Below are 18,311 nucleotides of genomic sequence, written 5' to 3'. Positions count from 1 at the left end.
CGTCCGCCCCACGCACCGACGTCACCACGCCCTTCGGCGCCAAGCTGTGTCGTCACCGTATGGGCGGGACTTCCTCTCCCGGCCCTGCTGTTTCCGACGTCGTCCGGAAGTCGAGTGTTGGTCCCGTTAGTACCTGGCCATTTGGTCGCCTCACATCACGCGGGTCCCTGCTCTTCCTCCTTAGGCGACCCCCGGGCATCACCGCCGGCCCCCGACGAAGTGCACGTCGGGGATCCCGTTGCCCTTGGCTCTCGTCTCCGGTTTGACTCCTGCCCTGCTTCCCTGCCGAGCTTACCTGCTCCGCACGGGGCCGTGTGCTGGCTGCCCATGGCGGGGGCCGCTTCGACCACGGCCTTTGGGCAGGCGGTTATCGGCCCGCCGGGCTCGGGGAAGACCACGTACTGCCTGGGCATGAGTGAGTTCCTGCGCGCGCTGGGCCGGCGTGTGGCGGTGGTGAACCTGGACCCGGCCAATGAGGGGCTGCCGTACGAGTGCGCCGTGGACGTGGGCGAGCTGGTGGGGCTGGGCGACGTGATGGACGCGCTGCAGCTTGGGCCCAACGGCGGCCTGCTGTACTGCATGGAGTACCTGGAGGCCAACCTGGACTGGTTGCGTGCCAAGGTCGACCCCCTCCGCGGCCACTACTTCCTCTTCGACTGCCCTGGCCAAGTGGAGCTTTGCACGCACCACGGAGCCCTGCGCAGCATCTTCTCCCAGATGGCGCAGTGGGACCTCAGGGTGCGTCTGGGGATGGGCAGGCCCATTTTGCAGATGGAGGAACTGAGGGAGGAGAACAGATGCCACGCCCCCATGTCCCACAGCGAGGTAGGGGCCGAGACGCTTTGGAGTAAAACAGGTGTGAGTCCGAATCCTGGCTCTGCCACTGCCACTGACTCGCTGTGTGGTCCTGGGCAAGTCAGTTTATCTCTCTGAACCTCAGTTTTCTCATCTGTAAAATGGGTGTGTCAGTACCCAATTTGGGATTATTGGGAGTATGGAAGGGGTTATGTGGAAAGTGGCATGGTAATTGTTGTTGTGACTTGTGGGCAAAAGAAAGTGAAAGAATAGAGTCAGATGCAGTGGGAATTGAACCAGTTGCCCACTGGGAGGCTCAGTGCAAGGCATCTTTTAGGAAAAGATGCCCCACATCTCCTGGGATAAGGAAATGACTGTGGCTATTAGAATGAAACAGAAGCAGGAAAAAACTAATGGGAAGACTTTCCCTTTGCCCTTAGAAGTCCCCAGTCTGATGGGGGAGACATAGGCCCTAATGTTCCCTGCCTCCCCAGGCCACTCTCACCCTGTCTCTTCCTTCCCTCCCAGCTGACTGCTGTCCACCTGGTGGATTCTCACTATTGCACAGACCCTGCCAAGTTCATCTCGGCACTGTGTACCTCCCTGGCCACCATGCTGCATGTGGAGCTGCCCCATGTCAACCTCCTCTCCAAGATGGACCTCATTGAACACTATGGGAAGCTGGGTAAGAGATCCTGTTCTGACAGGCAAAAAGTAGGGCAGCGGCTGGGCTGGACTGAAGCAGAGATCTCAGCTGAAGGAAGCTGCTTCCAGGGACCATTCATGGCCTGGTGATAGTAGCCACAGTCAGGTCTGACCCCTGCCCATTTATTTTGTGCTGCTCTGTGCCAGATACTGTTCTGGGTTTTGAGGACAAGAGAGCTACAGATGGTGATATGTATTATGAAGGAATTAGAAGAAAGTGATGGGATAGTGAGTGGTTGGGAGTGAGAGGAGTGAACAGTACCATCTGAGCTGAGACCAGAATAGTGAGAAGGAGCCAGCCAAGGCAGAACTGTTCCTAGGCAGAGGGACCAATAGGGGTCCCTATTTCCCTAATCCTTAAGGAAAGAGTTTTGTTTGTTTGTTTGTTTGTTGGTGGGTTGGTTTTTTTTTTTTTGCCATTTCACATGAACCACAATTTTTTTTTTTTTATTAACTTATTTTTTTGGCTGCGTTGGGTCTTCTTTGCTGCGCACGGGCTTCCTCTAGTTGCGGCGAGCAGAGGCTACTCTTTGTTGCGATGCACGGGCTTCTCATTGCAGTGGCTTCTGTTGTTGCAGAGCACAAGCTCTAGGCACGCGGGCTTCAGTAGTTGCAGCACACGGGCTCAGTAGTTGTGGCTTGTGGCTCTAGAGCACAGGCTCAGTAGTTGTGGCACACGGGCTTAGTTGCTCTGCGGCATGTGGGATCTTCCTGGATCAGGGATCGAACCCATGTCCCCTGCATTGGCAGGCGGATTCTTAACCACTGCGCCACCAGGGAAGTCCGGGGAAAGAGCTTTTTGTGTTCAAGGAAAAGGGGGTGGGGAGTAAAGAGAGCCCAGGGTAGCTGAGATAGTGCCCAGGGGAAGGGTGGTAGGAAACGAGGTCAGAGAGGTGGGCAGGGGATAGAACCTGTACTGTTGAAACACAGAGGAAAGCCATTGATGAATATGAAGCAAGGGAACACTATGAACTAAAAAGGCCCTTCTGGCTACTTTGTGAATTGAAAGGGGCAAGAATGAAAACAGAGATCCTGTAGGAGGTGTTTGCAGCAGCCCAGGCAGTGGTAGTGGGAATGGAGAGAAGTAGATAGATTCAAAACTTACTCATGTGGAGACAGAGGAATTAAGGATGACTCTCAGGTTTCTGACTGAACCAGTGGACAGATAAAGGTGCCGTTTGTCAAGGTGGGAAAGACTGAGAGAGAAGCAGGCTGGCATGAGGCAGGGACGTTGCCTAGGAGTCTATGGCCAACATTTTTTCTTCCTGCAAAATTAGTGCCCTGCTGACTGGGGCATTAGTTCCCTAAATAGCATCTTCAGCCACAAAGGAACCTAGAGAAGAATAGCTGAAATGACCAGCAGTGAGCAGGAAGGGAAGTTGTGGGGAGAGTGAAGTGTCAGGGCCTTGTCCAGGGAGGGTGACTGGCTGCCGGTTGGGACATGAAAGGATGGGGATAAAAAGCCCCATTTTATCTATGTCCAGATTTGTGTCTTCCCAAGCCTGTCTCCCCCTTCACAGCCTACAGCCCAGATGGCTACATGCTGGTCCTCTACATTTCTAGCTCTGACTCTTGTCAGTCATCCTCACAAGAGACTGAGGTACAAACCAGATCAGGCAATTGAGGCCCAGAGACATTACATGAATAGCCCAAGGTCAGTCACTCATCTAGCCTGTTAACTGAGATAAAATTTAAACCAAGTGTACCTGGCTGCAGTTTCTGCATTCTCAGGGAGAAACGCACCTGTCAGGCAATCCAAGAAGTTTGTTGGAATGCCCAGCACTTTCTTCCTTGCAGGCACAGGGGTGTCAGTTTCTAAATAGGGCTGATAAGAACGCAGGAAGCAGAGCTCAGGGAGTGAGTCAGTCGATCCCAATAGCCTGATTCCCTCGGCTCACTTTGGGACAGACCTGCTGAGTAGCCCAGCTGCTTGAGTCTTCCAGGCAGAAATGGACAGTGCAGAGAGGCCCACTTTCCTTCTCTTAGTGCGAAGTTTGTATTCATAGAACTGAGTCAGGGACCTCTGAGTCATCTAGTCTAATCTTCTCATTTTACACTAAGAAGGAACTGACCTGGAAAGGGAAAGTGATTTTCCCAAGAGGCCATCCTGCTAGATAGAGGCGCTAGATAGTGCGCCGGGTCCTGGGAGCTCTGCCTGGCTATGAGCTTTTTGAGGCAGGGACCAAACATTATTATTGGTACATGTTCTACCTTACTACCACTGATCAAGCACTTCTCTGAACCAGACACTGGGGTTTATAGCACTTAATCCTCACAGTAGCCCCATGAGGTGGGTAACTGCCCATAGAGCTAGTAAATGGCAGAGCCAACAAGTGAAATCAAGTATTTTCTTCTTAGTAAGTTCATTTCACTGCCTCAGCAAATGTTTGTTGAATGAATGAATGAATGAGTGAGTGAGTGAGTGAATGAAGGCAAAGGAAGAAGGAAAAAAATATGGTCCCTGTCCTCAAGTCTTTAGCCTGATGCCAGCTGCTCCGGAACACCAATTTCTCTTCTTTTTCTTTTCTTTTTAGTTAAAGTATAGTTGATATACACTGTTGTATTAAGTTCTGCTGTACAGCAGAGTGACTCAGTTATACATATATATATATTCTTTTTTTATATTTTTTTCCATTATGGTTTATTATAGGATATTGACTATCGTTCCCTGTGCTAACCAGTTTCTCTTCTTAGCCTTCAACCTGGACTACTACACAGAGGTCCTGGACCTCTCCTACCTGCTTGACCACCTGGCTTCTGATCCTTTCTTCCGCCACTACCGTCAGCTCAATGAGAAGCTGGTGCAGCTCATCGAAGACTACAGCCTAGTCTCCTTCATCCCTCTCAACATCCAGGTACAGACACACCTCATTGTATTGCACTTTGCTTTATCGTGCTTCACAGATACTGCATTTTTTTTTTTTTTTTTTTTTTACCAGTTATAGGCTTGTGGCGACCCTGCCTTGAACCAAGTACATGTTCCAACAGCATTTGCTCACTTTATGTCTCTATGTTACATTTTGATAATTCTCACAATATTTCAAACTTTTTCATTGTTATTATATTTGTTATGATGATCTATGATCCGTGATCTTTGATGTTACTCTTATAATTGTTTGGGGCACCATCGACTGCACCCATATAAGACGGCGAACTTGGGAATTCCCTGACGGTCCAGTGGGTAGGACTCTGTGCTTTCACTGCTGAGGGCACAGGTTTGATTCCTGGTTAGGGAACTAAGATCCCGCAAGCCGCATGGCGTGGCCAAAAAAAAAAAAAAAAAAAAAAGATGGCGAACTTAATCCACAAATGTTGTGTGTGTTTTGACTGCTCCACTGAGTAGCTGTTCCCCCATCTCTCCCTCTCCTCCAGCCTCCTTATTCCCTAAAGCACAACAATGTGGAAAGTAGGCCAATTAATAACCCTACAACGGCCTCTAAGTGTTCATGTGAAAGGAAGAGCTTCACATCTCTCACTTTTTTTTTTTTTTTTTTTTTGGCCACGCAGCATGCAGGATTTTAGTTCCCCAACCAGGGGTCGAACCCATGCCCCATGCAGTGGAAGCACAGAGTCTTAACCACTGGACCGCCAGGGAAGTCCCATGCCTCTCACTTTAAAAGCTAGAAATGATTAAGCTTAGTGAGGAAGGCATGTTGAAAAGCCGAGATAGGCCAAAAGCTAGGCCTCTTGTGCCAGACAGTTAGCCAAGGTGTGAATGCAAAGGAAAAGTTCTTGAAGAAAATGAAAAGTGCTACTCCAGTGAACACAGGAATGATAAGAAAGCAAAACAGCCCTATTGCTGATAAGGAGAAAGTTTTAGTGATCTTTATAGATCAAACCAGCCACAGCATGTCCTTAAGCCAAAGCCTAGTTTAGAGCAAGGCCCTAACTCTCTTCAGTTCTATGAAGGCTGAAAGACATGAGGAAGCTGCAGAAGAAAAGTTTGAAGCTAGCAGAGGTTGGTTCATGAGGTTTAAGAAAAGAAGCCATCCCCATAGCATAAAAGTGCAAGGTGAAGCAGCAAGTGCTGATGTAGAAGCTGCAGCAAATTATCCAGAAGATCTAGCTAAGATAATTAATGAAGGTGGCTACACTGGGAATTCCCTGGCGGTCCAGAGGTTAGGACTCTGCACTCACTGCTGAGGGCCCGGGGTTCAATCCCTGGTTGGGGAACTAAGATCCCACAAGCGGCCGGTGTGGCCAAAAAAAAAAAGGTGGCTATACTAAACAACAGATTCTCAATGTAGACAAAACAGCCTTATACTGGAAAAAGATGCCATCTAGGACTTTCATAGCTAGAGAGAAGTCAGTGCCTGGCTTCAAGGCTTCAAAGGATAGGCTGACTCTCTTTTTAGGGGCTCATGCATCTGGTGACTTTAAGTTGAAGCCAGTGCTCATTTACCATTCCGAAAATCCTAGGGCCCTTAAGAATTCTGTTAAATCTACTCTGCCTGTGCTCTATAAATGGAACAACAAAGCCTGGATGACAGTACATCTGTTTACAACATAGTTTAGTAAATATTTTAAGCCCACTGTTGAGACCAGCTGCTCAGAAAAAAAGATTCTTTTCAAAACATTACTGCTGGGACTTCCCTGGTGGCGCAGTGGTTAAGAATCCGCCTGCCAATGCAGGGGACACGGGTTCGAACCCCGGTCCGGGAAGATCCCACATGCCGCGGATCAACTAAGCCCGTGTGCCACAGCTACTGAGCCTGCACTCTAGAGCCCGTGAGCCACAACTACTGAGCCCACGAGCCACAACTACTGAAGCCCACGTGCCTAGAGCCCGTGCTCTGCAACAAGAGAAGCCATCACAATGAGAAGCCCGTGCACCGCAACAAAGAGAAGCCCCTGTTCGCCGCAACTAGAGAAAGCCCACGCGCAGCAACGAAGACCCAACGCAGCCAAAAATAAATTAATTAATTAATTAAAAAAAAAAATCAAAACGTTACTGTTCATTGACAATGCACCTGGTCATCTAAGAGCTCTGATAGAGATGTTGTTTTCATGCCTGCTAACACAACACCCATTCTGCAGCCCATGGATCAAGGAGTCATTTTGACTTTCAAGTCTTAGTATTTAAGAAATACATTTCTTAAGGCTGTAGCTACCATAGATAGTGATTCCTCTCATGGATCTGGGCGAAGTAAATTGAAAACCTTCTGGAAAGGAGTCACCATTCTAGATGCCATTAAGAACATTCATGATTCATGGGAAGGGGTCAAAATATCAGTATTAACAGGAGTTTGGAAGAAGTTGCGTCCAACCCTCGTGGATGACTTTGAGGACTTCAAGACTTCAGTGGAGGAAGTAACTGCAGATGTGGTGGAAATAGCAAGAGAACTAGAATTAGAAGTGGAGCCTAAAGACGACGCTGAATTGCTGCAGTCTCATAATACAACTTTACGGATAAGGAGTTGCTTCTTATGAATGAGCAAAGAAAGTGGTTTCTTGAGATGGAATCTACTCCTGGTGAGGATGCTGTGAAGGATGTTGAAATGGCAACAAAGGATTTAGAATATTACGTAAACTTATTTGATATAGTAGCAGCAGGATTTGAGAGGATTGACTCCAATTTTGAAAGAAGTTCTACTGTGGGTAAAATGCTATCAAACAGCATTGCATGTTACAGAGAAATCGTTCGTGAAAGGAAGAGTCAGTTGATGCAGCAAACTTCATTGTTGTCTTATTTTAAGAAATTGCCACAGCAACTACCACCCTGATCAGTCAGCAGCTATCACCACGGAGGTAAGACCCTCAACCAGCAAAAAGATTACGACTCACTGAAGGCTCAGATGATGGTCAGCATTTTTAGCAATAAAATACTTTTTTTTTTTTTTTTTTGGGTACGTTGGGTCTCCATTGCTGCACACGGGCTTTCTCTGGTTGTGGCAAGCGGGAGCTACTCTTTGTGGCGGTGCGCAGGATTCTCATTGCAGTGGCTTCTTTTGTTGCGGAACACGGGCTCTAGGGGCCCGGGCTCAGTAGTTGTGGCACACGGGCTTAGTTGCTCCACAGCATGTGGGATCTTCCTGGACCAGGGCTCGAACCCGTGTGCCCTGAATTGGCAGGCGGATTCTTAACCACTGCGCCACCAGGGAAGTCCCAGCAATAAAGTACTTTTAAATTAAGGTATGTACATTGTTTTTTTGGACATAATGCTATTGACTATATGCTTAATAGACTACAGTATAGTGTAAACATGACTTTTGTATGCACTGGGAAACCAAAAAATTCGTGTGACTCACTTTATCATGAAATTTGCTTTACCTTGGTGCTCTGGAACCCAACCCGCAGTATCTCCGAGGTGTGCCTGTACTGGGCACTAAGAAGCCTCGTCCCTTGGCTATTGGCTCTGCAGTGCCTGGGAGCACACCAGGCTACGTGTCCAGGAGGCTTTGAGGCCTCAAACAATGGTCTTTGTCCTGGGTCCAACTGTCATTCAGTCTCCTTGGTTTCGAGACCAGTGGTGGCCAGGATTCCAGTAAAGAGGGTAGACCAAATTTTGGCCCTATCTGTTCTGTTTTTTTGTTTTTTAATTTATTTATTTTTGGCTGTGTTGGCTCTTCGCTGCTGTGCACGGGCATTCTTTAGTTGCGGTGAGCGGGGGCTACTCTTCGTTGCGGAGCACGAGCTCTAGGCGTGCGGGATTCAGTAGTTGTGGCACATGGCCTTCAGTAGTTGTGGCTCACGGGCTCTAGAGCGCAGGCTCAGTAGTCGTGGCGCACGGGCTTAGTTGCTCCATGGCATGTGGGATCTTCCCGGACCAGGGATTGAACCTGTGTCCCCTGCATTGGCAGGCAGATTCTTAACCACTGTGCCACCAGGGAAGCCCCCCTGTTCTGTTTTGCTGGGTTCTCTCTACACGTGTTCCCTCCTCAGTGTGAAAAAGGATGAGTTCAGAAAGTTATCAGCAAGGGACTTGACCAAGGCCAGGGACAAGTCTTTCAGCCTCCTTCAAGATGGGCAACTGCCTGTTGACTTTGCAAAGTAGTACCCAACCATTGTGTCTCTCACCTTGCACCCTACAAAGGTAACCTGGGAGACAAAGGTGCATGTTAGATTCCTTTCTGCTGGGGGTGAACTTAAGGGAACTTGTTTCTTCTCTGTGTAATGCCACACTTTTCTCCTCTAAAACGAGGAGGTGAAACCTATAATATTAATCATACAATTACCACTTATTGAAGGCTTTCTGTGCTAGGCATTGTGCTGAGGACTGTACATGCATTATTTTGATCTCTCTTTCCCATAATGTGCTGTAGGGACCATTCTTACCAGTTTTATGTGGACGAACAAATAAGTTACATGCATATTTATTGGGTGCCTACTGTTAGATAAGTTCTGTGCCAGGCACTGGGGATGCCTGGACAAACAAGTTCCCGACCTCAAGGGGTGCACAGTCAAGTAGGAGAGGCAGATGAGTTAATAACTTGCCAATAGTTAGTAAGATGGTAAGGATCATAGCTACAGTGGGGATAAACCCAGGGGACTGCGGCTGTGCGTAGAGGAGCTTATCTGTTCTAATTTGGGTGGGTTGGTACTCAGGAAAGATGAGGTGTAGCCGGGCCTCTGGGGACACGTAGAAGTACTCCAGGCCAAGGGAGCTGCATGGACAGAGGCTTCATGAGGCAAGATCAAGGGGGGTGTTTGGAGACTGCGACCGGTTTGGTACAACCTCAATTCCACATACCTCTATTTCACTCAGAGCTGTTTCTCTCTCCCTGCCCAGGACAAGGAGAGTATCCAGCGGGTCCTGAAGGCTGTGGATAAAGCCAATGGCTACTGCTTTGGGGTCCAGGAGCAGCGGAGCCTGGAGGCCGTGATGTCTGCCGCGGTGGGAGCTGACTTCCACTTCTCCTCGTATCCTTGCTCGCTAGCCTCCGCCACAGCCAAGAGCGGGAGGCCAGGGGCTCAGGAATGGCCATGTCTGCCCTTGCAGATGACTGATTTCATGTTGGCCAGTGGGCTCCCTGGTAACTGGTCCCTTGGAAGGCTTCAGGTTTGTTTGTACCTGAGGACAAGGGAGGCTATTGATCAGAAGGAGCAACAAATACAGAGGCCCAGACATGAAGGAGCACTGGGCGCTTAGGAGAGGTGCGAGGGGCTCGGTTTGCCTGGTGTCTTGAGTGTGAAGGGGAAAGGGAGATGCAGTGGGAAGGGGAGGTAGGCGATGGAGGAGTGTGGACTTCGGCCGTGGGTGGCCAGTGGGAACCAGCATACTGTTGTTGAGCGGAGCATGACGCAATCAGATGTACGTTCTTGAAAAGCACCTCCAAGTGTGGAAAATGCATTTAAGGGATGTGATTGGGAGCAGGAGAGTTTTTACAGTCTCCAGGTGAGATCAGATGCAACGTTACCAGTGAGAATAGCAAAAAGGGTGTGGACTGGAAAAATATGAAGGAGACAGACAGCCAGAGCTGGTGGCCAGGTGGTTACGGGATAGAAGGAGGTAGAGCAGAAGTTAGACACCCAGGTTTCTGGTTTAGTCAGTGGTAGGGGGCGGTTATGGTCACTGAGGCAAGGAAAGGAAGAGGAGAGGGCAGGTGTGTCACGTGGGTGGCAGGGATGGGAACTGGCAGCTGTGCTGTGTTTGAGGGGGCCGTGGGATGTACTGGAACTCAGCCTCCCTGGTTGTAGAATCTCAAGTTGTGACGCTGGAGTCCTCTAGTATAAGAGCCGTGGTGGCCAACCTAGCCATAGTCAGACCCCAGCCCCAGGCCTCAGGTCGGCCAGCCTCACACAGCTCCATGGGCAGTGTCATGGTCTTTTCCTGTGTGACTCTGATTGATGTCCTTCCTGCCCCACTTTCCTGCTATTCCAGAGAGAGCTAGGAGGCACCCTATAGCCCAAGCAGAAAGTTGTTGTTTTCTTTGAGCTCCCTTGAGTTCCCTCCTTTAGCTAAAGCAGAGAAGTCACAGAGAAGTCATTTGTTGAGCACCTACTGTGTGCCAGTTGCCATGCTGGGCGCTTTATATTCGTTGTCTCATTTGGTCCTCACGACTCCGTATTACAGATGAGAAAAAGGAAGTGGCAGAATCGGGGTTTAACCCCACGGCCTGGCTCCAGAGCACGTGCCACAACACAGAGCTGGAGGGTTAGTGCTCTCTGCTTCCCTGCTCCTCAGCAGTGTGGGCAAGAGGCAAACAGAGGAGCATTTGGGTCTGGTTACTTTGAGGGACTCCTCAGACCCAATTGTTCCCTGTTGCCTGAAGCTCTAATTATGAGGAAGGGAGTGGGATGGGAGGAACCTCCAGACGCAGCTAGAGGACATACATCACAGAGGTCAGGTCCTGCCCAGACCAGTTCTCCATCCTTGCCTATGCTGTCAGCCTTGACAAGCCCTCCTCCATCAGCACCCTGGGCCTGCAGGAGAAGTACCTGGCGCCCTCAGAGCAGTCAGTGGAGCAGGAGGCCATGCAGCTATAGCAACAAGCTGAGCTCTGGAGAACAAGACACACGACCCAGCGCTGGGGAGAGTGGCAGCTCCCAGTGAGCAGCGGACAGCTCAGTGGGCTGCAGATCCAAGGGCAGCGCTTCCGGCCAGAGCTGGGAGACTGGCGAGGGGATACTCAGCCTTGCGGAGGACTTCTGGCCAAAAGCCACACATGTGGCCAAGCAGAGCACCAATCACAGCCTCATGATCTCTGGGCGCTGCCACCAGGGATTCAGCACTGGTCCCACTCGGGCTGTGATGGAATGTGCTACAATACAAGAGTTTATCTTCTACTTTTTGTGACTTCCAAACTTTCTTCAACCATCCAAGCCGAGTGAGTTGGGAATATGGGAATGTCACCTTTCCTCAGAAGAGTCCTATTTCTTCATACTGTAGGGCAGTGTTTCCCCCAAAGCACGGGATCGTACTAGAGGGTTGGCTCTCAGTCCTCAGTTATGCTCTTTGGTTAATCTTCAGTTTTAACAGTGAACCTCAAGCTTGAGGTCTCACAGACAACACTTCCTAGCAGATCTTGTAATGTTTTATTTTCGTTGTATTTATGTCAGGGTTTTATTGTTTTTTGAGGTAAGTGTTAACTAGTTTTCCATTTATAGTAGTGATTAAAAGTTGACTTTAAAATGAAATTATTTACACAAAATGAGTTGCTTAAAGAAAAATATCAGTATATAATCTGATATCATGAGGGCTGTGGGAAAAATCAAGATGGCTTGAAGTTGGAGATCCTGGTGTTTGCTTCCTTTGCTCTTCTTGCAACTGGTTGGATGCAATTCACATTTTCAACCAGTAGGTAGCATCCCAGGCTTATTTTTTAATTTTAATTTTTTTTTCAGCTGTAGCCTGGAAGCAGAAGGGGACAGATGGCTGTCGTGCCAGTAGTCTTATTTGCAGACACTCAGTGCTGTTAATACATGGGAAGGGCTTAGCATTTTACAAAGAGCTTCCACACACGCAGTCCTCATGTGGCTTTCACAGCAGCTCCTAGGGATATAGACGAGATGGGGAATAGTACTAAGCCCCACTTTACTGTGAGGAAACAGAAAGATGAGGAGTTTGAACTTCAGTCAGCCTCTCTCTCATAGCTCACTTTGCTGAATACTTAATGGTGAAAAGTCAGGGCCCTCCTCCCACAGGGTTTGTAACCAATCAGGAGAAAGAATTTAGACACCTGTAGGGTATTACTGAATCATAAATCAGGGGGAAGATAGATGACTGGTGGTTTGGATAGTTGGAGAATTCAATTTAGGAAAACTGTTCTGAAGTAGCATTGAGATGGGGGTGACTGGGCTTTGCTTCTCACATTTGGTCACCAGAGCAGAAGGCAGAAGAGTGAGGGGCTGTGAGGAGGCTCCCCGGGCTGGAACCCCCACTCCCACGCCTGGCGGGATAGGGGATGATAACTGGGTGCTCCTTCCCCGACTCTCATCTGAGGAGTTCAAAGCACCTCATCCCTATTGACGCTGTGCACGGTGGGTGGGGAGTGTCAACAGTGCAAGCCAGGGAAACTGAGGCCAGGAGGCACTGCCTGGGGCTGGCTGAGTCACCTATGGGGCCTGGAGCCCAGGAATAATGACACCCAGGCTGCTGGACAGATCCCTCATCAGTTAGGGCATGAGGGTGGGTGCTGTGTTTTTGAAACTAATACCAGTAGCTGTGGTCATGGGTTTTGATGCTTACCCCATCCTGGAGGCCCCAGCTATCACCAAAGAACACCAGCTGGAAGGAAGCATCAGTTAGAACTCTATGGCCTCATATGCAAGCACCCTGAGCATTTATTCTCTGCAGTCATCAAGTGAAGAAGGATGGAAAAATTCCAAACTTTATTTTCAGGCCTTGGTGTGACAACAAGGGTGATTTCTCCTCTAGTAAATGGAGCTCTGTCCGCTTCCCACTGATAGCAACGTGATTTTCTATCCCCCCTGTCATGATTGGGAGGGGATAGCACAGTGCAGAAAAGCAGAGGTGTCTGGGTTCCAGGTGAGGTCTGTTCAGCATGAAGTGTGTAGGGTAAGAGAAAGACCATCCTCGATTTGTCAGCATATGACGACTGTCCTTAAGATTTCTTTTTTTCCTGATGGAAAAGTAAAAAGCTTGGAAAATGAAAATAAGTCACCCGTAATCCCACCACAGATAAATAATTTTTAAATATTTATAATAAATTTTCTATTCAAATGTATATTTTGTGTTTTTTCTTATTTTTCTATGCACTCAGAGGGATAGCTATAGCATTTATATACGTGGGATATATTGTTAATGCTTTGTAACCTGCTTTTTTCAGTTAACATTATTTCCTGTAACTAAAACTATAAGGACCTTTTTAATGTCTACATGATAATATTCTGGAGTATGGCTATAACATTGTTTATCCAGACTCCCATGGTTAGCCTTTAAGTTGTTAGCAGTTTTTTTGCTATTGTAAATAGTGCTGTGATTAACATCTTTGTCTGACTCTCTGACTTTTAACTTATGATAAAGTCCTAGAAATAAAATAGCTGATGTTTTCTAGGTTCTGGATTCATATTGCCAAAATGCCTCCCAGAAAAATGCCACTTTACATCTCACAGGCACTGTCTGGAAGTGCTCTTCTCACCCCCGACCTCACTTGGCAATCGTGAACTTCCGGAGGGAGGAAAACCATCCCTGAATGCTTTCCAAGGGACCTTCTTGGTCTTCTCTGCTAACCAGACACTGGGCTATACTATGCATATCTTGGCTCTGAATTTGGGGACTTCCAACAGCTGGAAGATAGTGTTTGGAACCTATCAATCAGTGACCACAGCTAATTGGAAAGGCTTCCAGCCCAGACAAAGAGGCTTAGGAGTGAGGGTGACACCCTAAAGCCCACAGAGCTGAAGCACAGCCAGTCTGCCCTCAGCTGTTTCTAAAGTAGCAAAACGCTCACCCACAGCTGGCTGAGAATAGGAAGCCTGATCCCATTAGGGTCTGTGGGAAGATGAGGATCCCGTTAGGATCTGAGAGATTCTCTGTCCTTTCTCAAGGCTCCTGAGAGAGACAGGGAAGTGACTTACCAGCACTACTAAGGCCCACCCTGTTTTTGGAAGAAGCTGGGAGGCCCAACTACCTCAAAATCCTGGAGGGAAATTCTCTGTCAAGCTGAGTAGCTCCCCTCCTCTCCCTTTTCCTCTCTCTTGCCCCTGGTTGTTGAGCCTTTACCCAGCCTGGTCTGGGCTGCTCACCTCCTCTTCCTGCCCCTTTGGAAGGAAGAGTCTCAGATTACACAGACCTCAGTGGCATCAGGCTTGCTGAGGGTAGGGGAGAGCCATACGCCTCATTTCCAACCCACTGTGTCCTCCATGTCCAGCCAGGGAGCCAACTTCACATAGCCCCAGAAGCCCAGGTGTCCCAAGTGGCTCTGAGCCTTAGTCTCTTCATAAGCAAGACAAAGATGATAATATGTATTGCCGTGAGGAATAAGGTATGAAACTGCCTGGCACGTAGCAGTCATGCCATGTGCTCTTATTACTGTATTCTGTTCTTTAGGAAGAAGCAGGAGTGGGGTACTTTTGGCCAGAAGAGCAATCTTGGTGCATCTGAAATCAGGTTTTCCCAAAAAGGCACTGGACACTTGGACATTGTGTGTGTGTGTGTGTGTTGGTGTGTAGGAATATCATGCCTTTCTGGAAGGAGACACAGTGGCTTGCCTGACCCCAATGCCTTGGCCTTGGGTGCCCGGTTAGTTCTGAGAAGGTACCTTAACCCCAATGCCTTGCTTTCCATCACCTACTTCTGTGGATCTACAGAGCCAATTTGGACTTTGCTCTCTGAAGTAACTGCATATAAGAGAGAGTAGATACCTTCTCTAGAAAATTTTAGGTTGCAAATTTTCCCCATACAACTCAAATTCTTGGGAGAGGAAAATGTTTGTAAGCCCTGGGCCTCTGTTTCCTGGGGGATAACCTGGCAGTGCATTAAGGATAGGACTGTGGTTACTTGACTCTTCGTGAGCCCAATTTCTATCTAGACAGCTTTGCTTTATCCCAGAACTAGCTGTATTTCCATTTCCACAATAGAGGACCCGGCACTAACCTGGTTTCCAGGCATTTGGAAGGACAGTTTTAAAACTAAGTTTTGAGCTCCTTCCTGCACACAAAAGCTTGCTGGAGACGCTGTGGGAAGAAGGAGGAATAATGGGACAAAGTTACCATTTTTAGGGAGCTCTCTGGGGAGATAGATAGATAAAAAATAAACCCAGGACATAGTTGCAAACCTAGAGGTAGAATCAAGTAGGTATGAAATCATGACTGAATAAATGTATTTACATAAGTGAAAGAAGTTGGCAGACTAGATAGCATACCCAAAGCTCTGTATGTGTTAAAGTGAAAGGGATGGTGGCTAGTCATGTTTTGACCTGAAGATGGCTTTGAAATTTGGAAAAGGTTAAAAGAAAGTGCTCAAGTGGAGAGGACAACTGGAAAGAGTGGCCACCACGAAATTTCCAGCAGAACTTGGCAATCTTACCAACTTTGCCCTCTGGGACTAATTTTTTTTCATTGAGATATAATTCACATATCATAAAATTCATTATAGAGTTTACAGTTCAGTGTTTTTTCATATATTCACAAAGTTGTGCGACTATCACCACTATTTAAATCCAGAACATTTCATCACCCCAAGAGAAATTCCATATACATTAGCAGTTGGACTGAAAAGCAAAATTTTTTTTAATTTTATTGAAGTATAGTTGATTTACAATGTTGCATAGGACTGAAAATTTTTAAATGTCAAATTTAGGCCAGGAAAAGATGACAAGAAATGCTCACTGAGACCCCACTCTGGGTAACATTAAGAAAGCTTTAGATAGAAAAGTCTGGGACCCAGTTCAGAAGCTGGTGCCTAAGCCAGCTCACAGCTAGCTGTCTGATTTGGTGATACTCCAATCCATAGCATCTGCTTTTAAAATCTGTCAACACCAACGTGCTACCTTAGGGTAGCTCATTTCTTTCCCCATAGAGGGCAACCATAAGCGGTGTAGAGGGAGTAGGCAAAAGTCAAATGCTGAGAGAAAAGAAAGAATTTCCTTTCTCAGGACCTACCCATTAAGAGGAAGTCACCAGACCTGTCTGGTAAGAGAAACCAAGTCACTTCCAGAGCTGAGGGTAAGTTACTTGCCCTCTCCCAGAGTCTCTGACTGGTTTGGAACCTTGAAACCCAACACTGTTCTGGGAAAAGAGAGGTGAAAACGAGGGACCCAGAAAGCATCAGAGTGGTCCTGCCAGCTTCCCCTGTAGAATTAGTAGCTCTGATAAGAGCCCTTTAATTTTGAGTCCCATGGGTGTGAACAAACTTGGACTCTGGGGAACCTGATGAGGCTGGACTGAGTTCCCCCAATACTGTCAGGTGGAGGAGTGACCACTTGATGTCAGGCCAGTATTCTCAGGAGGCCCAGTGATCATGTAGGTCAGATTTGGCACTAAAGCCGTTCCTCAGTACTGGGCCTTATTATTCTGCTTTGGGCACAGAAATGCTGGATAAATCCTAGACTATTGATGCTGGAAGGATTAATAACGGGTAACATGTATTGAATATGTACTATGGGCTACTTTACATGAATGTATTTGCTCAAACTTCACAGCAACTTTTAAGAGGAAGGTACTATTTTTTAATCCCTACTTCACAAATGAGGACAGAAGGTAAGCATGGTGAAGAGCCTTGGCCAAGGCAGGCTGGGAGTCAAACCCAGGCAGTTTTAACTTCACATTTTTTCGTTAGAAAGCCTTTAGTCCAAGCCCCTTATGATACAGAAGGGGAAACTGAGGCCCAGGGAGGTATAATGGCTTTTCCAAGCCAGTCAGGGACACTTCCAAGCCTCCTGGTTACCAGTTCAGTGCTGCCTGGGCTCTGGAGTGTGATGGGGAAACCTTGGGGGCCTTTTCCTAGCCGATCCTGCCCGCCCGGCCAGGCCCAGGCACCGCCGGTAGAGCAAATGACTCAGAGGGCAGGGACTACCTTTCCGCACGGCCCCGCCCTGTCCCGCTGCTCTGAGGATGCCGAGCTCTCGGGTAGGACGGGTGGCAACTCGTCCGAGTGAAACCGGGAGAGCGCCGCCTCTGGCACCCGGCGGGTGGCGGGGGCCCCTCAGCGGCGCAGCTCGTCACGGCGCCTGCGGGGCCGGGTGGGCGGAGGGAAGACGCAATGCGCGCAGTCCGCCGCTCATTCTCCTATTGGTCAGTCGGGCCCCGGGGGCGGTACCCTGAGTATCTCCCTCCCGTGACTGGATGACATCGGCCTCGGGCCCGCCTCCAGCCTCGGGCTGCGAAGGCCTGGCCGCACGGGGAGGCCGCATACCTAGGCGTGTTGCAGCTGGGAGCGGGGTGGGTGCGTGGGGTGGGGTGGGGTGGGGCGGGGCGGTGGAGGCTTGGAAGCGTAGGGCAGCTCCGGTCAAGGCGGACGCGCTCCTCGCGGCCCTTCGCACTCAACTTGAGCCTCCTTGTCGTCAGCCCGTTTCATTTTTGTCCCCATCTCCGAAAGCTGGAGGGCGGTCTTCTCAGACCTGGGCTTTTAAAGGCAGCATCATACCCCTGACCCAGGGCGTACTCCCCTCCGCTCAGATCTAATGACTCTTTCCCGCTTTCAGATCTCAGGTGTCCAGAGCCGCTCACTGCAGCGTACCCCTCGGGCGCTGTCCTCGGACCTCACGCCTGGTTTCCTGTCCCCTCAGACCTGAGCTCTTAAGCCTCCCGCCCCGCGGCCCCGGCAGAGAAGCCTCCAAGCCATCTTTGCACTCACCTGACCCTCCCGGGACGGACCAGTTTGGAGGGACCAGACCAGACCCCGATGGAGAGAGCTGGACCCCCAGCCTCTCTCCTAGAGTCACTGGTTCCAGAGTCTTGTCTGCGGGTCACTGAGCCAGCCCCATGGGAGGTCAGGGTCTCTGTAACTCATACACCAAACCCTGTCCCGTCCCTCCGCAATAACTGGAAAAGACAGGAGGAGTGTCACAGGGGAACTTTATTGAGAGGAAACATGGTCACACCCAGCAGACATGCTTTCCCTCTCTTCCTTGGTCTTGCTCGCTGCACGCACGCACGCGCACACTCTCTCTCTCTCTCTCTCCCTCTCCCTCTCCCTCTCCCTCTCCCTCTCCCTCTCCCTCTCCCTCTCCCTCTCCCTCTCTCTCTCTCTCTCTCTCTCTCTCTCTCTCTCCCTCTCTCTCTCTCTCTCTCTCTCATCTCCAGCCTCTGCCACACAGTTGAGTTCTCAGCCACAAGGGTGGGACACTCCTCAATTCCTAAGATCCAGAGGCAGCAGGGGCAGGAGGGGGGCGGGGTGGGGAGGAAGTGGCCAGGTTCAGGGGTGGGGTCGGGGGGCGGAGGTGCAGAGAGCAGGGCTGGGTGGGATG

The 18,311-nt window shown here is 49.2% G+C and overlaps 1 protein-coding gene and 1 long non-coding RNA gene across 3 annotated transcripts; one reads left to right on the top strand and one right to left on the bottom strand.

Annotated features, from left to right (window-relative positions):
* Positions 1-86: 86 nt before the first annotated feature.
* On the top strand, positions 87-13,127 carry GPN2 (GPN-loop GTPase 2). 2 transcript variants are annotated; one of them, XM_068539239.1, is made up of 5 exons: positions 87-825; positions 1,324-1,480; positions 4,195-4,355; positions 9,230-9,360; positions 10,854-13,127. In XM_068539239.1, exons 1-5 carry the CDS (start codon positions 328-330, stop codon positions 10,924-10,926), a joined length of 1,020 nt encoding a protein of 339 aa, XP_068395340.1. In that variant the 5' UTR covers positions 87-327; the 3' UTR covers positions 10,927-13,127. The 2 variants fall into 2 exon arrangements, with proteins under 2 accessions (XP_068395340.1, XP_068395341.1); XM_068539240.1 differs by having other exon boundaries at positions 88-738.
* LOC137762001 (uncharacterized) lies at positions 12,942-17,861 on the bottom strand. The gene is made up of 3 exons (XR_011073487.1): positions 17,699-17,861; positions 14,999-15,078; positions 12,942-13,022 (listed from the first exon to the last, which is right to left on the bottom strand). It is a non-coding gene; the product is annotated as an uncharacterized lncRNA (long non-coding RNA).
* Between the last annotated feature and the right edge of the window lie 450 nt (positions 17,862-18,311).

Source organism: Eschrichtius robustus, chromosome 3 (genome assembly GCF_028021215.1).
Source record: "Eschrichtius robustus isolate mEscRob2 chromosome 3, mEscRob2.pri, whole genome shotgun sequence".
Classification (NCBI taxonomy): domain Eukaryota; kingdom Metazoa; phylum Chordata; class Mammalia; order Artiodactyla; family Eschrichtiidae; genus Eschrichtius; species Eschrichtius robustus.
The sequence above is the reverse complement of the archived record's forward strand: the minus strand, read 5'-3'. Positions and strand labels throughout refer to the sequence as shown.

What these genes read in the sequence shown, in the direction of transcription:
- GPN2 (XM_068539239.1), top strand. Translation starts at nt 328, where the DNA reads ATGGCGGGGGCCGCTTCGACCACGGCCTTTGGGCAGGCGGTTATCGGC. An exon ending in CCCCCATGTCCCACAGCGAG is followed by an intron (nt 826 to 1,323) that starts GTAGGGGCCGAG and finishes CTTCCCTCCCAG; the next exon opens with CTGACTGCTGTCCACCTGGT. An exon ending in GCTGACTTCCACTTCTCCTC is followed by an intron (nt 9,361 to 10,853) that starts GTATCCTTGCTC and finishes CTCCTCCATCAG; the next exon opens with CACCCTGGGCCTGCAGGAGA.